Genomic DNA, 14,339 nt, shown 5'->3' with positions numbered 1-14,339 from the left:
GCCCAGGTGTTTGCAGAGAGAGCAGTGAGTACAGCTGTGCTCACAGTGTGGGCCCTGGGAAGGTGGCACAGTGCCCAGTGCTATGACTGGGCACTGTGACTGTCTTGTCCCAGCAGCAGCTGCTGGTGGAGGAACAGGACAGACTTAACTCTGGGGCCTTCCAAAGCAGCAGGGGTAAGTGAAACCTCCCTCCAAAGGCAGGTGATCCCCTCTGTCCCCTGCAGAAATAGCCAAGCCTCAGTGTAGTTTTACGGAGATGAGCTGTCCCCTTGTCTTCACCCAGCCATAGCTGTCCCCACAGCACTGCATCCAGCCAGGCTAGAGCCACTAGCTGGAAGGAAATCATGAAGCAATTCAGAAAAAAATCATCTTTAATTTATGAAATGGAGAATCATTCTCAAACTTGGTTAGAAGTTGCACAAATAACTTATGATTGAACCATTAAGAACTACAGCAGCCTCATGGCAGGAATGTCTTGGTCCAAGACAGAAGGCAGCCATGTCCTGAGGCAAGGTGGCAGGTTGGTGGGCTGAGACCCAGAAGGAACCTAGCACTGAACAAAGAACAGCTCTCAACATGCAACAGCTTCCAAACACTGCCTGCCAAGCCCCCCTCCTGCAGCACGCAGGCACAGGCTTTGGCACATGCCTTCTGCCTGCCCCCAAACAGCACAGGGATTGAGGAGTCACTTCCTTGCCTCAGGGGCCCCTTTGGTCCACCTGTCCACCTGCTCCCAGCCAAAACCAGGGAAGCCAAAGCACCTGCTCTCCTTGGGTCCCTGCCTCAGCAGCCAGGTGAGATGAGCTAACTTGGGCAGTTTAAGCACAGAGGAGCTGAGATGTCTGCCCCTCCCCACAGGGATAAAATGCCAACCCTGTGATGCCCAGTACTGTGACAGACAGGCTCCAAAGAGGAATCAAAGGCACAAAAGCAAGACCTGGTGTCTCCTCTAGGCTGTGCTCTCCTGCAAGACGGGAGGGCGCCAGGCTGCCTCACCAGGTCACCACCTGGGATTGCCCTGGGCAGGGAGGCACTTCCTGGGACTGGATTAGGGGTTGGTTCCCTGATCTTGCCCAGAATGGGAGGGGGCTCATGGTACAGCTGTATGACAGCATTGAGTAGAAGGGGCTGTGGAGAGGAGGGATTAACACATGCAGTGGAATGCCCAGTGAAATGATACAGCTCAAGGCTCTGAACTCAGTTCAAGCCCAGCATCCTTCCTAGGCCAGCAACAACTTCCTCTACAAGGCCACAGATGAGGGAACCTCAGCATAAAACAGCACACCCAGCAGATCCTGGCTGTGCAGGGTATTTTCCTGGGAACAACAAATGCTTAAGAGTGGATTTGGTCCAAGAACCACAGCACTGCAAGTGGGAGGGTAGTACCAGTTACTGGGAAAGGCCTATAAGGTCCTCTCATCCCGGCTCCTGTTTGGCAATCATTCCTTTGGTCACTTGGTCCCTCAGGCGCCTCCTATGCCACTCCCCGAGACTGCAAGGCTCCAGCGAGGAAGGACTCCCTGCACAGTCTCCTCTTGTTCAGCTGGACAAGCTGTGGCTTCCCAGAGCCATGCCCAGCACACAGAAGTGCTTTGGGGATTTGTCTGTTTCTTGCACCTGTAATCCAGCACCTCTTCACTGAAATGATCAGCTCCCTGCTCCCTGGGACAGGCTGGGATAAAATGTTCTTGCTCCTGAGATCAAGTGATCTATCTCAGGCCCCTCACATGCTGAACCTCTCTGCCTTCCCCAGGGACCACCACCTGGAATGAGTAAACACTGGCATCACAGCATTTCACAGCTGAACCGTGAACACCAGGCTCTCTCAGCCCACCCTTTGCCTGCCCTCCAGCACCAGCCTGGAACCAGCAGCATCCTGGGGACTGAGGCGCCCTTAGATTGTTTTGACCTCTGGTGCTTGGCCCTGTGTCAGGCTCTGCCGCTGAGCCTTCACCACCTGCAGCCGCTTCCCGTGCAGGCTGAACTGCGACCAGCTGAGCAGCTGCAGCAGGGCACACGTGATGGGCACAAAGACCAGCAGGTAAAAGCAGCCCTGGCGAAGAGTTGGCTCCAAGGCTGCAGCAGACTCCAGCTTCGGCTGGGCACTCACCATGTTCAGGGGGTTGCGCTGGAAGATGTCGTAGCCTGGTGTCAGAGAAGAGTTTGTGAGAATGGGGTAGTGGGGATGAACCTTTGTCCATTCTCTCTGAGTGATCAGCCATGGACATGCAGAGACCAGGCACAGGTTAGCAACTGAAGAGCCTTCTGCACCCACCCAGAGCACAGCACAAGGTGCCAGACACTGAACTCAGAGGTCTGCCCTGTCCTGCTCCACTGCTTTCCCCAGGAGCACCCTTACCTGTGTACGCACAGAGCAGCCAGGTGCCGATCAGAGGGGCGAAGGTCTGGCCTGGCTTGGTGACCAGAGCCACCATCCCAAAGAGCAGGGCTGAGGCTGCCTGCTTCCTACGGTTCAGGACTAGGTCCTCGTCCACCAAGTCAGTGACCACCAGGTTGAGTAACTTACAAGTCCCTTCTGTGAACACACGGTTGCTGTAAAACAACAGGCAAAGCACTGAATAGGGCTATCAAGAAATGACAGGAAAATGTGACATATCAGAAAAAAATTGCAAGGGTGAAAAAGGTTTCCCCACACTTAAAGTAAGAATTTCAGAAGCCCTGGTTACAGGAGAGGAACACCATTATCAATAAGACCTTGTACCTTGCAGTGACACCTCAGATCAGTCCTGACCTGCTACACAGGTCAGACAGGACACACTGGGCCTGTGGCTCACAGGCACCTGCAGCACACACCAAGGGCTGCAGAGGAGAGAAGCTCTCAGCAGGCTGGCAAAGTCAGGTGCAGGCTGCCACCAGCCCTGCTGGTCTGTGACCTCCTGAACACCACTGCCTCCCTCGCTGCAGCAGGGCAGCCTGTGGATTCTGCAGTGACCTGTCCCATGTGCTGGAAACCACATGGCTTATGTACAATCCTGCCCCCTGTTCCCTGTCTTCCACTGCTCTTAAAACAAGGACAACTCATTTTGCTTCCCAGGAGGCAGAGGGCAGGGGAAGTGACTGCTGCTTGCCTACCTGGCAATGAAGATGCAGAGCAGATACACCTGATCAGGTCCTGCCAGGAGCATGACAACACTCAGAGCCAGCTTCAGGAAGAAGAGTCCTCGCACCACAGCGTAAACCCCACAGCGGCGGCAGAGCGACAGGAAGTAGAGGTTGTTGAGATGGGGGGCAATGTAGGAAACACCTGAGCAGAGACAAAGGCACAAACAGTTTGATGGACTTTCACTTTCCATCATACCCCCAGACATGATACTGAGAGACAGCAAGATTGGCTGTTGTCAGCAGGACAATACAGAGTAGCTCCCCTGCATTTACAGAAAGTTGCAGCAGATTTATTCCCTGGCTTTGTGGCACAGCACACACTTTCCTACAGAGGGAGACCTTCTTCCATCAACCTCATGGAGAGGAAGGACGAAAAGACTTGCTAAGTGCCATGCAGAGGCTGCAACTCAGTGGCGGAGCAGAAATGAGAGAGACAGGACTGCCTGACCAGACCTGGCCTGTACAGAACCCTCCCAAGGGTAGCTCTAGGACCAATGCCCACATATCTCTGGCAGCTTGGAAATGGTCCATATGCTGAAGAAGTGACAAAATTCAGGGCTGTGTACTCTGCTGCATCCTGGGAACACTATCTGTATCCTTTAGTGCACAGAGCAATACCTCATTGGAGTCTGGTGTCTACCACACCAGGCTCATCCTTACTAAAAAAGGCACCACGTTACTTCTGTGCCCAGGAAGGACAACTCAGAGGTCTCAGGGAAATATGTGGAGTGCATGCATGTGTGAATCCTACAGCCCAGAGTCCTGCATGTGAGCACACACCTACCCAGATGGAGTTGGGGAAGAGCAAAACCAGATTCAAGCGAGGTCCTACATAACTCAGCTGCTCTCTCCAGTCCCACCTGAAACTCACCAAGCAGGAAGGATCCAGTAGAAACAGAGATCTGGTCTGACAACAGGTGTTCCAGGAACAGAGGGAAGAAGTTGCTGTTAAAATGGCAGTGAAAAACCTGTGAAGGCAGCATGCAGACGAGCTGGTCAGCAGGAACAGCAGTGAGAAAGAACAGAAAAAGCTAACAGCACTCTGAGCTCTGTTGCCCTAGAAGCCCCATGCTAAAGGATCATGCAGGATAGGCCTGGAGTACTTCAGCAGCACAAGAATTGGCTGTGGCATTTCTAACACTGCTGGCTGAGATAGCAGAGCTGCAATGCCATCAGCCACACCCACTTTGTGCCCAAAGTCAGCCCCACTCCCCAGCTGTACAGCACAGTGCTGCTGGGGCAGACAGGGCCAGCAGGTGACAGCACTGACCACGAGGCTTTGGGGGAGACAGTGGCATGGCAGGAGGAAGGAGGCAGCGGGCAGGAGGACACTGGTGAAGTATTGAGGCTTGAACACAAAGATGCAGACAAGCATCAAGAGCCTGCCTGAGAGGAACTGAGGGAACCCCAGGGAGCCATGACTGCAGCACACAAAGCTGGGCAGGCTGCCGGCATTTGGTAGTCATCACTGAAGAGGATGAAGAACAGAAACGGTAAAAGCCAGCTTGGGAGATGGATCCAGCTGGACAGCAAGTACAGTGATGTGAGCCTCAGGAAAACGGAAAGGGAAAGGAGACTGTGCTGACAGCCATGCCAGCAAACAGCACTCCTGAACTCATCTCCTCTGTGAGCCAGGCCCTGTGCTTCTGCATCCCACATGAGCTGCACAGAGCTCAGTCAGCCCCCATGACCCAGCCTATGCTGCAGGGAGAGGAAGGAGCATCCCACAGCTTGCTCAGGAAGTATTCTCAGTCACAAGCAGGGAGAGTGGCTACCAGCTGCTGAATCAGCCAGCATGCACAGGAGGCTCGAAGAGAAAGTGGGTGCTGAAAACATTTCTGTCCTTCCTGGGGAACTCACACACTGCTGAATCACCCATCTCAAACAGCCAGTGCTCATCCTCTGAATTGCAGCGTGTCACTTCTGTGCCTACCTGGACAAGATTCATGCAGACAAACCAGAGGAAGTTGCGATGCCTGGACAGCTGCTGGAGATACTCTGCCAGGGTGATCCTCTTCTCCTGGGGGATGGAGAGTTTCTCAATGTACAGCCTAAAGGAAAAGGAGGGATAAAAAGCAATCATAACTCCCTCACACCAAGACAGAGTCCCCAGCTCTCCCCATGTACATGCAGAGCTGTCTCTCATCAGCCCCACTCCAACCTTTCCTCTTCCTGGACCAATCAAAACAGTGGAGTCTACAACAATGATTGCTTATTGCTAGTAAGAAGCACCTGTGTTCTTAACACAAAATTCACATTTTTGTTCAGAAATGCCATCTTCTCTTATCAACCAATTCACTGTACATAGGTTCCTCTTCCAGGTCCCTGCAGTTACCTCACCTGGCAGATCAGGATTTGCTGCTACTACAGCATAAAGCTCACAGCTCATAACAAGGGATGACAAGTGAAGCAACCCGAGGAAGGAGCTGAACAGGGAAAATCAGCCTGGTGTGGCCTACCAACAGCCCAGCCACTATTAGGCAGCTGAAGAGAGTAATAGGGAGAGACATTCACTTGTCCAACTGCATAGGGCATGGGCAGCAATGTGGTCTCACACTCAAGCAGGAATGCTTTCATAGGCTGCTTCTAACATTTTACCTCTCATAGGCTTCACTGGGTGCTCTAGACATGAACTCATTTCATGTTCCAAACACTGGATGGCCATATAGCAGTTAGGCATCTGCCTCCAGTTTGGACTAGGGCTGACACAAGACAGTTTTGTTCTATTTTCAGAGGAGCCAGTGTGATAGCTGATCCTGAAAACTATCAATAGACAATAACCAGAGATAATTAACTTCTGCCTCATCCTCAACCTTCTCACACATTTAGTTTGTTGCAGATTTATGCCAAGCATTTGTCCCTGCTGAGAATTCATGACCCTTACTCTTTCAGGGCTGATTCCTGGTCCCATTTCGCTTTCTCATCAGCCTGAAAGCGCTGGCGGAGCAGCTGTGTGGACAGGGTGAAACCAACAATGGAGCAGAGGGCCAGCAGGACACAAAATATGCGAAAGGAAAAGAAATCCTCCTTGTTCCACACTGCATAGGACATGAAGACAGACAGGGAGCCTATGGCACTGAAGAGGGAGCAGTAGAAGTTGAGGCTTGTCCTGTCTTTTGCTGAAACAGCCAGGTCTGCAAGCAAGGCGTTGTGATGAAGGTCAACCATGGTGAGAAAGCTGTCATACATGCAAAGGCAAAGGAGGAACTGAACACCAGGATGAGCCCAGGCAACCCAGAAAGCCAGGAAAGAAATGGCAAAGAGAGGGCCATTGTGGCTTAGTGCTCTGAGCCTCTTCAGAACTACTTCAGGAGAGGAAATCTCTGCTCCTGCCCTGGAACAGAACAAAAAAAAAATATTTTAGGTACCTGGACAAAACCCTACATGATCACATATTCTTCCTCTCCAAGGAAGTCATGCAAGTGGCATAGACACAAACACAGCTTTTGCTCAAGTAACAACCACCCATATCAGGTACCTTCTCAGCTAATAGTGAATACACTGAAAATATGGGTTTAAGAAGGCCAAAAAGAAAAGGGATTTTTTTTTCTTGAGAGCATTTCTCTCCCTGACAGTGCTGTACTGTCTGCACTTTGCACAATCTAAATTATTTTCATGAGTGTTTACTAGTTGCAGGAAGCCACACCTAATTTTCATGAAAATGTTGATGTAAATACATGAGAAATGCTAATGGCCAACAGTATAGAGTTGTCTTGCCTTAGCTCCCATCCTAGAGAGTTTAGGAACAACTGGTCTGAGACATTCCCTATGGAAATAAATGTACTTTTCCCCCCTGTGCCTCCTAAAAAACATACAGAAACCACCTAACACCCCATTAAGAGGCTTGCTTATACAGCAGGGGCTTGAGATTTTAGTTGCCCATATTTCAGGTTCTGTACTACTTATGACTGTTAAGGGTTAGGGTCACATCTACCCAATAGGTGTGTGACTTTCTCTATACAGTCAAGTACTGAAACAATATTTATGAGCACTAAATTTCAAAGATGGCATGAAAAGGAGATATTTAAGAGTTCCATGCCCAATAAGCTATTCCCACACCCTCATTTTAAAGCTGCAAATTTGACATCATCTTCCCCAGAGACTAAACAACTTTCCAGACTCTTCTGGAAGCAGAACCTCACTTACTGTTGTGTGCTAAGGAACACTCGGTCACTCAGCCAGCCAAACAGAGGGTCATTGAGGCTGTTCCAGATCAGAAACACTGTCTAGGAAAGAAAACAGGACAGTGAAACAAACCACAGGACAGTTCCCTTCTGTCACCATAGCAAGCAGTGCTGAGCTGGCACAGTGAGCCACCAGCAGGAACTGTTCCAGCACACCTTCCCTGCCCCACCACCGCTGTATGCTGCCCCTCTTTGGGGCAACTGGCAGTAAGGGCAGTGGTTTTCACTGCCTGTGAAACACCCCGACATCTCCAGAGGAAAATGGCAGTCTTAAGAACTAAGTCTCTGCATCTTCTGTCCCAGTTTGTTGTATTTTTGTATAAGTGGGAAAAACTGAAAAGCCGGAGTTAGCACTTGGAAGGCTCCCTTGCTCCCTCTCCCAAAAGGGAACTGCTGTTATAACTAACAGTTTTCACATTTCTAGCAAGGAGCAGTCTTGCTTTCACAGTTTCCTACTTAAAGAGTGCAGAAGCCAATGGAAAAAAAACTAACCTCTCCTATCCAAAAGGACAGTTTATCAATCTTGTAGACAGAGACGAAGGTGTCCACATAGTACAGGAGGAACACGTTGTGCAAAATGGAAACAAAGAGCGACAGAGACCCGTAGATCACTGCAGTGGGCAGATGGAAAACACAAGCCAGCAGGCGCAGCCCCATGTTGGTGCAGTCAGTGTTCAGCTCCTTCAATCACCTCCATTTCACGTGAGATGTCTTCTCCCAACACCTACTATATCTTTGTAGGGGCCAATCCATTGTTGCTCCTGCAGGAGAGAAAAAAAGAATAAAATAAAATGAAAACAGATTCATTTTCTTAAATGAAAAGGTGAATCAAGTTAATTGGTAAATCTTTTTCTGCAGAGATCAGAATTCATATTGTTTTGAGGAGCTGCTCCAAAGTGGATTGGAGGGGATTTAAGAGACTAGAAGCTGCACTAAAGCTGTTTCATTAAGCTGAAGCCGGGCTGTGGGCTCCTGGGGGTATGACTGCCTCCTCCTGCCTGCCCTGTCCTTTACCCTGTAATGTTCTTTGTTATCCAGTAAGTAGACAATTAATCCAGCTCTTTAAAGACAAGGTCACAGGAGGAATCAAGTTAGATAGCTGCAAACAACAAAGCCTTCACAAAATACACCTAGTCACTGGTATTTTTAGGTACTAATGTAAATTTTTACCCAAATAAAAATGACAACAGTTGTGATGTAACCTCACATGTGCACAATGCTTTCCCCAGGCAGTCAGAGCTGACTGCACCTGGGCTGGCTCAAACAGGAGTTATTTATGGCGAGCAGTGCTGCTGCTTTGTGACATGAAGAGACACGACCAGAACACGACTGCAGCAGGCACGCTGCCATCATGCAATAAAAGTGACCAGAAGTGCCATAGCAGTTGTCCAGCTTGTCTTGGAGTGGTCTAAATCTTAGGACCATCATCTGAAATAAAGATGCTTTTGCTGGACAGCAATATACACAGAAATAAAACACGTAACACAGCAGCCTTACACCAGAACAAGTTGCTGTATGTTCACAAGGGGCTGAGTGTGAGAGGAGGATTCCTCACACCTGCATTGACTGGAGCTCATGGCCAGGAGGTGGGGCCAGAAACATTCTCTTGTGCATTTCGGGCTGAGCTCTCTCACACTTAGGTTGCTACAGACCAAGGCAAAACACAAGGCACTTATGTGCAACATAAGGGTTTCTTAAATCAGTACAAGTCAGCTCCTCCAGGCCATGCCATCATGAGAAGCCCTGTTCACAGCATACCCACATGAAGGATGACAAGGTTGTTATCTTGGCACTCTCAAAAGCAAGATAAAGTGCTGTGTGCCACTCCTGTTTCAACCCTCCAGAGTCTGCACTCACCCAATTCAGACATATCATGGGGGCTTTGCAATGTGGGATAAGACTGAACACATAAGAAATAGGAATCAACACACACTAGGCTCTTGGGCTTGCAACACCAGCTGCAGCAAATCTAAGCAGGAAATCAAGCAGAAGAATAAATGTCTGGGTACAAAACCTGATGAAACGCCAGTCCCATTCAGCATTTCCCTGAAGCCATGAGTCTGACCACTTCTAGGCAAGATTAGAAAAACAAGAAGTAAAAATAACCATCTGCTCTGCCTAGGCCAAGGAATTCCTCATAACTAGTTCAGAAGGAGCAGGAACAGAATTTGTTCCAATCAATGACATCACTAGATTGAAACTGCACCTCGGTTCCACTCCCAGCCAAAGCACTAGACCTCAACTGGATCCAACTGCAGAGCCCCTGTGCAGCTCAGACACCATTCTGCATCCCTGCCAGGCCAAAACTCACAGCCAGAAAAACAGAAGACGCTGCTTGGAGGGAATTCAGCCAGACAATGAGCCTTTATAGACATAATTAAAGACAGACAAGTCTCAAGGGGAAATTTCATTTTGTATGATCAAGAATTGGGTAGGAATCATGATGTGTAAAGACAAAGGTTAAGAAGAAGGGAGAGTTAAGGTAACTGTCCCAGAGATAAGTCCTTTGTCTCTCATCAAAAGCCTTCTGTGGAGGACTGATTGAAGAGCAGAAGAAGATACCAGAGTACTGGGCCCCCTGATGGAACTGTCAGGACACAAGAACTGGGAACACTCACTGTATCTAGCAGGAAGTTAGCTTAAAGCACACAAAAGTATTTTTTTACCTGGCAGGTAGTAAACACCTGGCATTCATTACCAAAGGATATTAGAGAGCTGGGCAGCAGGATAAAAGGATTAGACAAATTCAAGGAAAACAGCTACTAAAGGGAACAAGGCAGGGAAATCCCCTCTGGCCACCTCAAACTAGCTGTGCAGGCTGGGGGGTAGACAAGTGGCCACAAATGGTGCCCAGACTCATATGCTCCTTCCCCTAAACAGCATCTCCTGCTGCCACCATGGGGCAGGATATGGGGAGAGACCAACAGTGTGACCCACTAGGGTGATTCCTATCCTGGGCTTGTCTTTGCTGTCCATTAGTGCAGCACTTCATGCTTTTCCCCATCCAAAAGGTGCTTCACTAAGCATGTTGCATAAACCACAGCTGTTGAAGTTTCCAGAGACACCTCATTTTGTCATATAAATGCTACAGCACTGTTCAAAGATGGCAAAATTCCACTTCCTTTCTTTCTGCCCCTTCATCACTCCCTCACAGATGTGCAAACTCTACAGCCAGCTGATACTTGCAAGTGATGTCATTTTTGCTAGGACAGTCATTAGGTCATTTGATAACTATTTTTTCCCTCCTCATCTGCAAATGTTCAGTTAAAAAAAAAAAAATAACATAAATCACAGTTGTCTGTAAAAAGCAGATTTTACATCTACACCCAAAGTACTTGTGTTATTGTCACACTGGTATTTTCATAACCTTTTCCTTGGGATGGAGAATTACTCATGGAGTATGTCAGAACTTTTCAACATGGGGCTGTAAGAAGTAATGGGAAAAGGAGCTGCAGGAGGGAATAGCTATCATTCATTCACACTGAACCACTAACACAGTCATAAAGCAGCAAACTCATAAATTAAAGAGCAACGAGTCTTTATTTGAGAAACTTCCTCCTCCGCATTTGACATCTGGCTCCTGCCAGTGACGTCCACAGATCTTATCTTCCTGAGGAGGATGTTGGAATACTGGCTACCAGGAAAGCACTGCTTTTGTTTGAGAGTGCTGGCATACAGCAGTGTCTGGAACACACCACAGCTTGGGGCTCACACATCTGCTCGGAGCTCCTCGCCAGCTCACAGCTGGACTCACGAGTCCTCCTGTCCCATGGTGATTCGGCAATGCTCTGGCATCACAACAAGGCTGAGCTCCAGCCTCCCACAGCTGAAGCACTTGCACTGAGCCAGCAGCAGAGCCATACATGTGAATCTTGGCTCAAGCTGGCCTTTTAAGCAGGGCCAGATGATTTTCATGTGCTGAAGTTGCCACTCAGCAACCTGAAACAGCCATCTGCAGCCCTGACTGCACTATCAGGATGACTCTCGTATTCACTCTCCCCTGTGTGGGTAATGCAGGCTGGAATATCCCAAATAATACTTCAGGATATGTCTGTGCTTGCTTGAGCTGCCACTACACCACCTCTGGTGCATATTCTGGGTTTTGAGGGGTTTACTAACAGAGGCCAAATACACCAGCTCTGTATCTCTGCAACTACCACACAATAAATCCACCCAGCAGCTGGAAAAACCACCTGAGAGAAAACCCTATTTATAGACATTTGTCACAGCCATATAGGGCTGGGCTGCTGGTGGTCCAGCCCCATTCATAGGGAAGCTGGGCTGGAGCTGCACCTGTGAAAGAGCTGATGCCCTGTAACCTGCCCCAGCAAAACGCCTGGTGCTGGGCACATCAATTCCTCCCAGAGCCTGCAAGTGACAGTCATGTATGTCCTTCTTTGGTCAGGATTATCCACCAGTGATGAGCACATTTTGGGAGCATAGACCAGGTTCTGCACTCTCCTCCTGCACACGGTACCCCAGGACACCTCCACAACACAAGACATCTCAGAGGACCCTCACCCCATAAAGCTACCTGGATTCTGGCAGAACTTTGTCAGTAAAATTAAAAATCCCTCCACAGAGCTATTTGAATGAATGAAACCAAAAGAACGCCCATTTAAACTAAAAAATACCACTCAAAATCCTATTTCTATCCCAGGAAAGCTCCTTCCTAGACACACACTTCACAAAATTTAGGCTCCTCTGACTAAACTTTGATCTTGTACACTATTTTAGAGATTAATATAGCTCCAGGGCTCTCAGTTTCTCCACTCCATACTTCTGAAACACTCGTAACACCCTCGGATAATCCTTTAGTAACAAGGACTCTTGAGAGAACACCAAACACAGTCCTGTGTGAAACATGAACAAGCACCCCAACAGCAGGCTCCCAGCAGCCTGGTATCTGATGGGTAAAGCAATGAAACCTTTGAAATCACCTGGATCAGGCATGGAAACGTAAGTGGAAAAGGTCATGAGGGCGTTTCCCAGTAGTGTTTACCAATTCAGCAATCACTGACGACAGTGCATCATGAGGTTAAGTAATATCCTTCTTATTACAAGCAATCATGTGCTTCCATTGCTCCTGCTGAGTTCATACAGGCAAACACAACTGCCACGCAGACAATTAACACCCTGAACCAGCTGGGAGCTTCCATGGAGCTGTGCCCCAGCTGAGCAATCTTGTTCAATCAGATCTCATTCCCTAAGAAGAGCACAAGGTTTGTCAATATAGAGATAACTGGGCAGATCTCACTGCCTTGGAACTTGGCAAGGCTTTTCCCTTAACAACACGCAACATCCTGTGTCTAAAGAACTCATTGTTTTACAATGCAAAGGAAGTGTGTTAGAAGTATTAAAATACTTGTTCCTGATCATCTGCTGTCAATATAAGCTCTAATCTTGTAGCGGACCTTACAGCACTAGGATGAGAACCATTGCCAGGTAACTCTGGCCTCAAGTTACAAAAATAGAAGTAAATTTGAAATAATAATTGAAAACAAGCCCCAAGAGTTGGTTCAAAGGAGCTACAAAATGGGATTATATAATGCCTGCTCTTTGTTAAGACTTAACAAAAAAATCCAGGTGAATAGCAACTTTTTCCCCTCTGCCAAGTGCAGCCAGCAGGAGTTCCTGCTACACAGCTTCCCAGGAGCAGGGAGTCTCTTCAGCCATGCAAAACCTCCCAAAGGCACCGTCCCACTGCAGCCCCAAGGCCGCTCGGCACGGGCTGGTCACCAGCTGTGGTGCTGATGTCCCACGTGCAGAGGAGCGCAGGGAGCGAGGCTGGAGCCGGGGACACCCTGACTGGGGACATGCCCAAGCAGCGCTGCCACCCCTGTGCCCCATCGGCAGGGACCCTGTGCGCTGAGGGGAGCCTGCCAGAGGCACTGCCATCCTTCCCTAATGAGCTCTCCAGAGGCACTGCCACCCTTCCCTAAAGGGCTCTCCAGAGGCACTGCCATCCTTCCATAACGGGCTCTCCAGAGGCACTGCCACCCTTCCATAACGGGCTCTCCAGAGGCACTGCCACCCTTCCCTAAAGGGCTCTCCAGAGGCACTGCCACCCTTCCCTAACGGGCTCTCCAGAGGCACTGCCATCCTTCCCTAACGGGCTCGCCTGCGGGCTCCATGGCGGTGGGTTGAAGCGTGCCAGGTGAGGGGAAGGCGTAACAGGGACACCAGTGACCCGCGGCACGCTCCGGGAGAAGGGGCAGTGCCAGAGCCGCCTCTCCCTGGCGGGAGGGAGGCAGACCCCACCGGCTCCAGCACCGAGCCCTGCCCGCGGGCACTGACACCAGGGAGCGACGGCACCCCGGGCCCAAAGTGGGATCACCCACCATAATAGAGAGCAGCATCCGCCAGGGCTCTACCACTGCAGGGAAGGGGGGACCCCCCTTCACCGCAAAGGCGCCCCCACTGGGGGGTAGTGTTTCTCCCACCCTACCCGAAGCACCTTACTAAGCGAGCAAGGGGTCCGTCCCCCCGCCACAGTACAGGCGGGGAGACAAACCGGGGCCAGCGGTCAGGCGGGAGAAACGCCCACCCGCCGCCTCGGCGCCTCCTACCTGCGTCCGGTACCGGCGCTCCCCCGCCGCTCCGCCGTCGCACGGCGCGGCCGCGCGTGCGCGCCCTCTCAGCCCCGCCCCGCGGCCATTTTGCATCCTGGCAAGTGAAGCCGCCGACATCTCCCGGCAGCCATCGCGTGTGAGGTCACTCCGCTCCCTTATTTGCATATCCCCGCCCCCGGACGCACGGGCCTCTCTGGGCCGGCGCCATCTCTATGGTCCGTCCGCCCGTCGCCATGGAAACGCGGCCTGGCCGGGTCGCCAGTCCTGGGAGTCAGGGAATCGTGGAATCGTCAATATTGCACGAGATCTTCAAGTTTATCCAGTCCACCCGCCAGCCCAATGCCACCACTGTTACCCCTAGAGCACTGAACCGTATCACTCAGTGCCAGATTCGGAGGCCTCTTGAAAACCTCCAGAGATGGCTACTCCACCACCTGGGCAACCAATTCCAATGCCTGAT

The 14,339-nt window shown here is 50.2% G+C and overlaps 1 protein-coding gene across 1 annotated transcript; it reads right to left on the bottom strand.

Moving 5' to 3' along the window:
- Window positions 1–353: 353 nt before the first annotated feature.
- MFSD13A (major facilitator superfamily domain containing 13A) lies at window positions 354–13,971 on the bottom strand. The gene is made up of 9 exons (XM_079313225.1): window positions 13,877–13,971; window positions 7,800–8,068; window positions 7,270–7,349; window positions 6,008–6,457; window positions 5,057–5,174; window positions 3,995–4,091; window positions 3,094–3,265; window positions 2,360–2,553; window positions 354–2,145 (listed from the first exon to the last, which is right to left on the bottom strand). Exons 2-9 carry the CDS (start codon window positions 7,962–7,964, stop codon window positions 1,895–1,897), a joined length of 1,527 nt encoding a protein of 508 aa, XP_079169351.1. The 5' UTR covers window positions 7,965–8,068; window positions 13,877–13,971; the 3' UTR covers window positions 354–1,894.
- Window positions 13,972–14,339: the final 368 nt, after the last annotated feature.

The sequence above is a fragment of the Erithacus rubecula genome (assembly GCF_903797595.1).
Source record: "Erithacus rubecula genome assembly, chromosome: 9".
NCBI lineage: Eukaryota > Metazoa > Chordata > Aves > Passeriformes > Muscicapidae > Erithacus > Erithacus rubecula.
The sequence above is the reverse complement of the archived record's forward strand: the minus strand, read 5'-3'. Positions and strand labels throughout refer to the sequence as shown.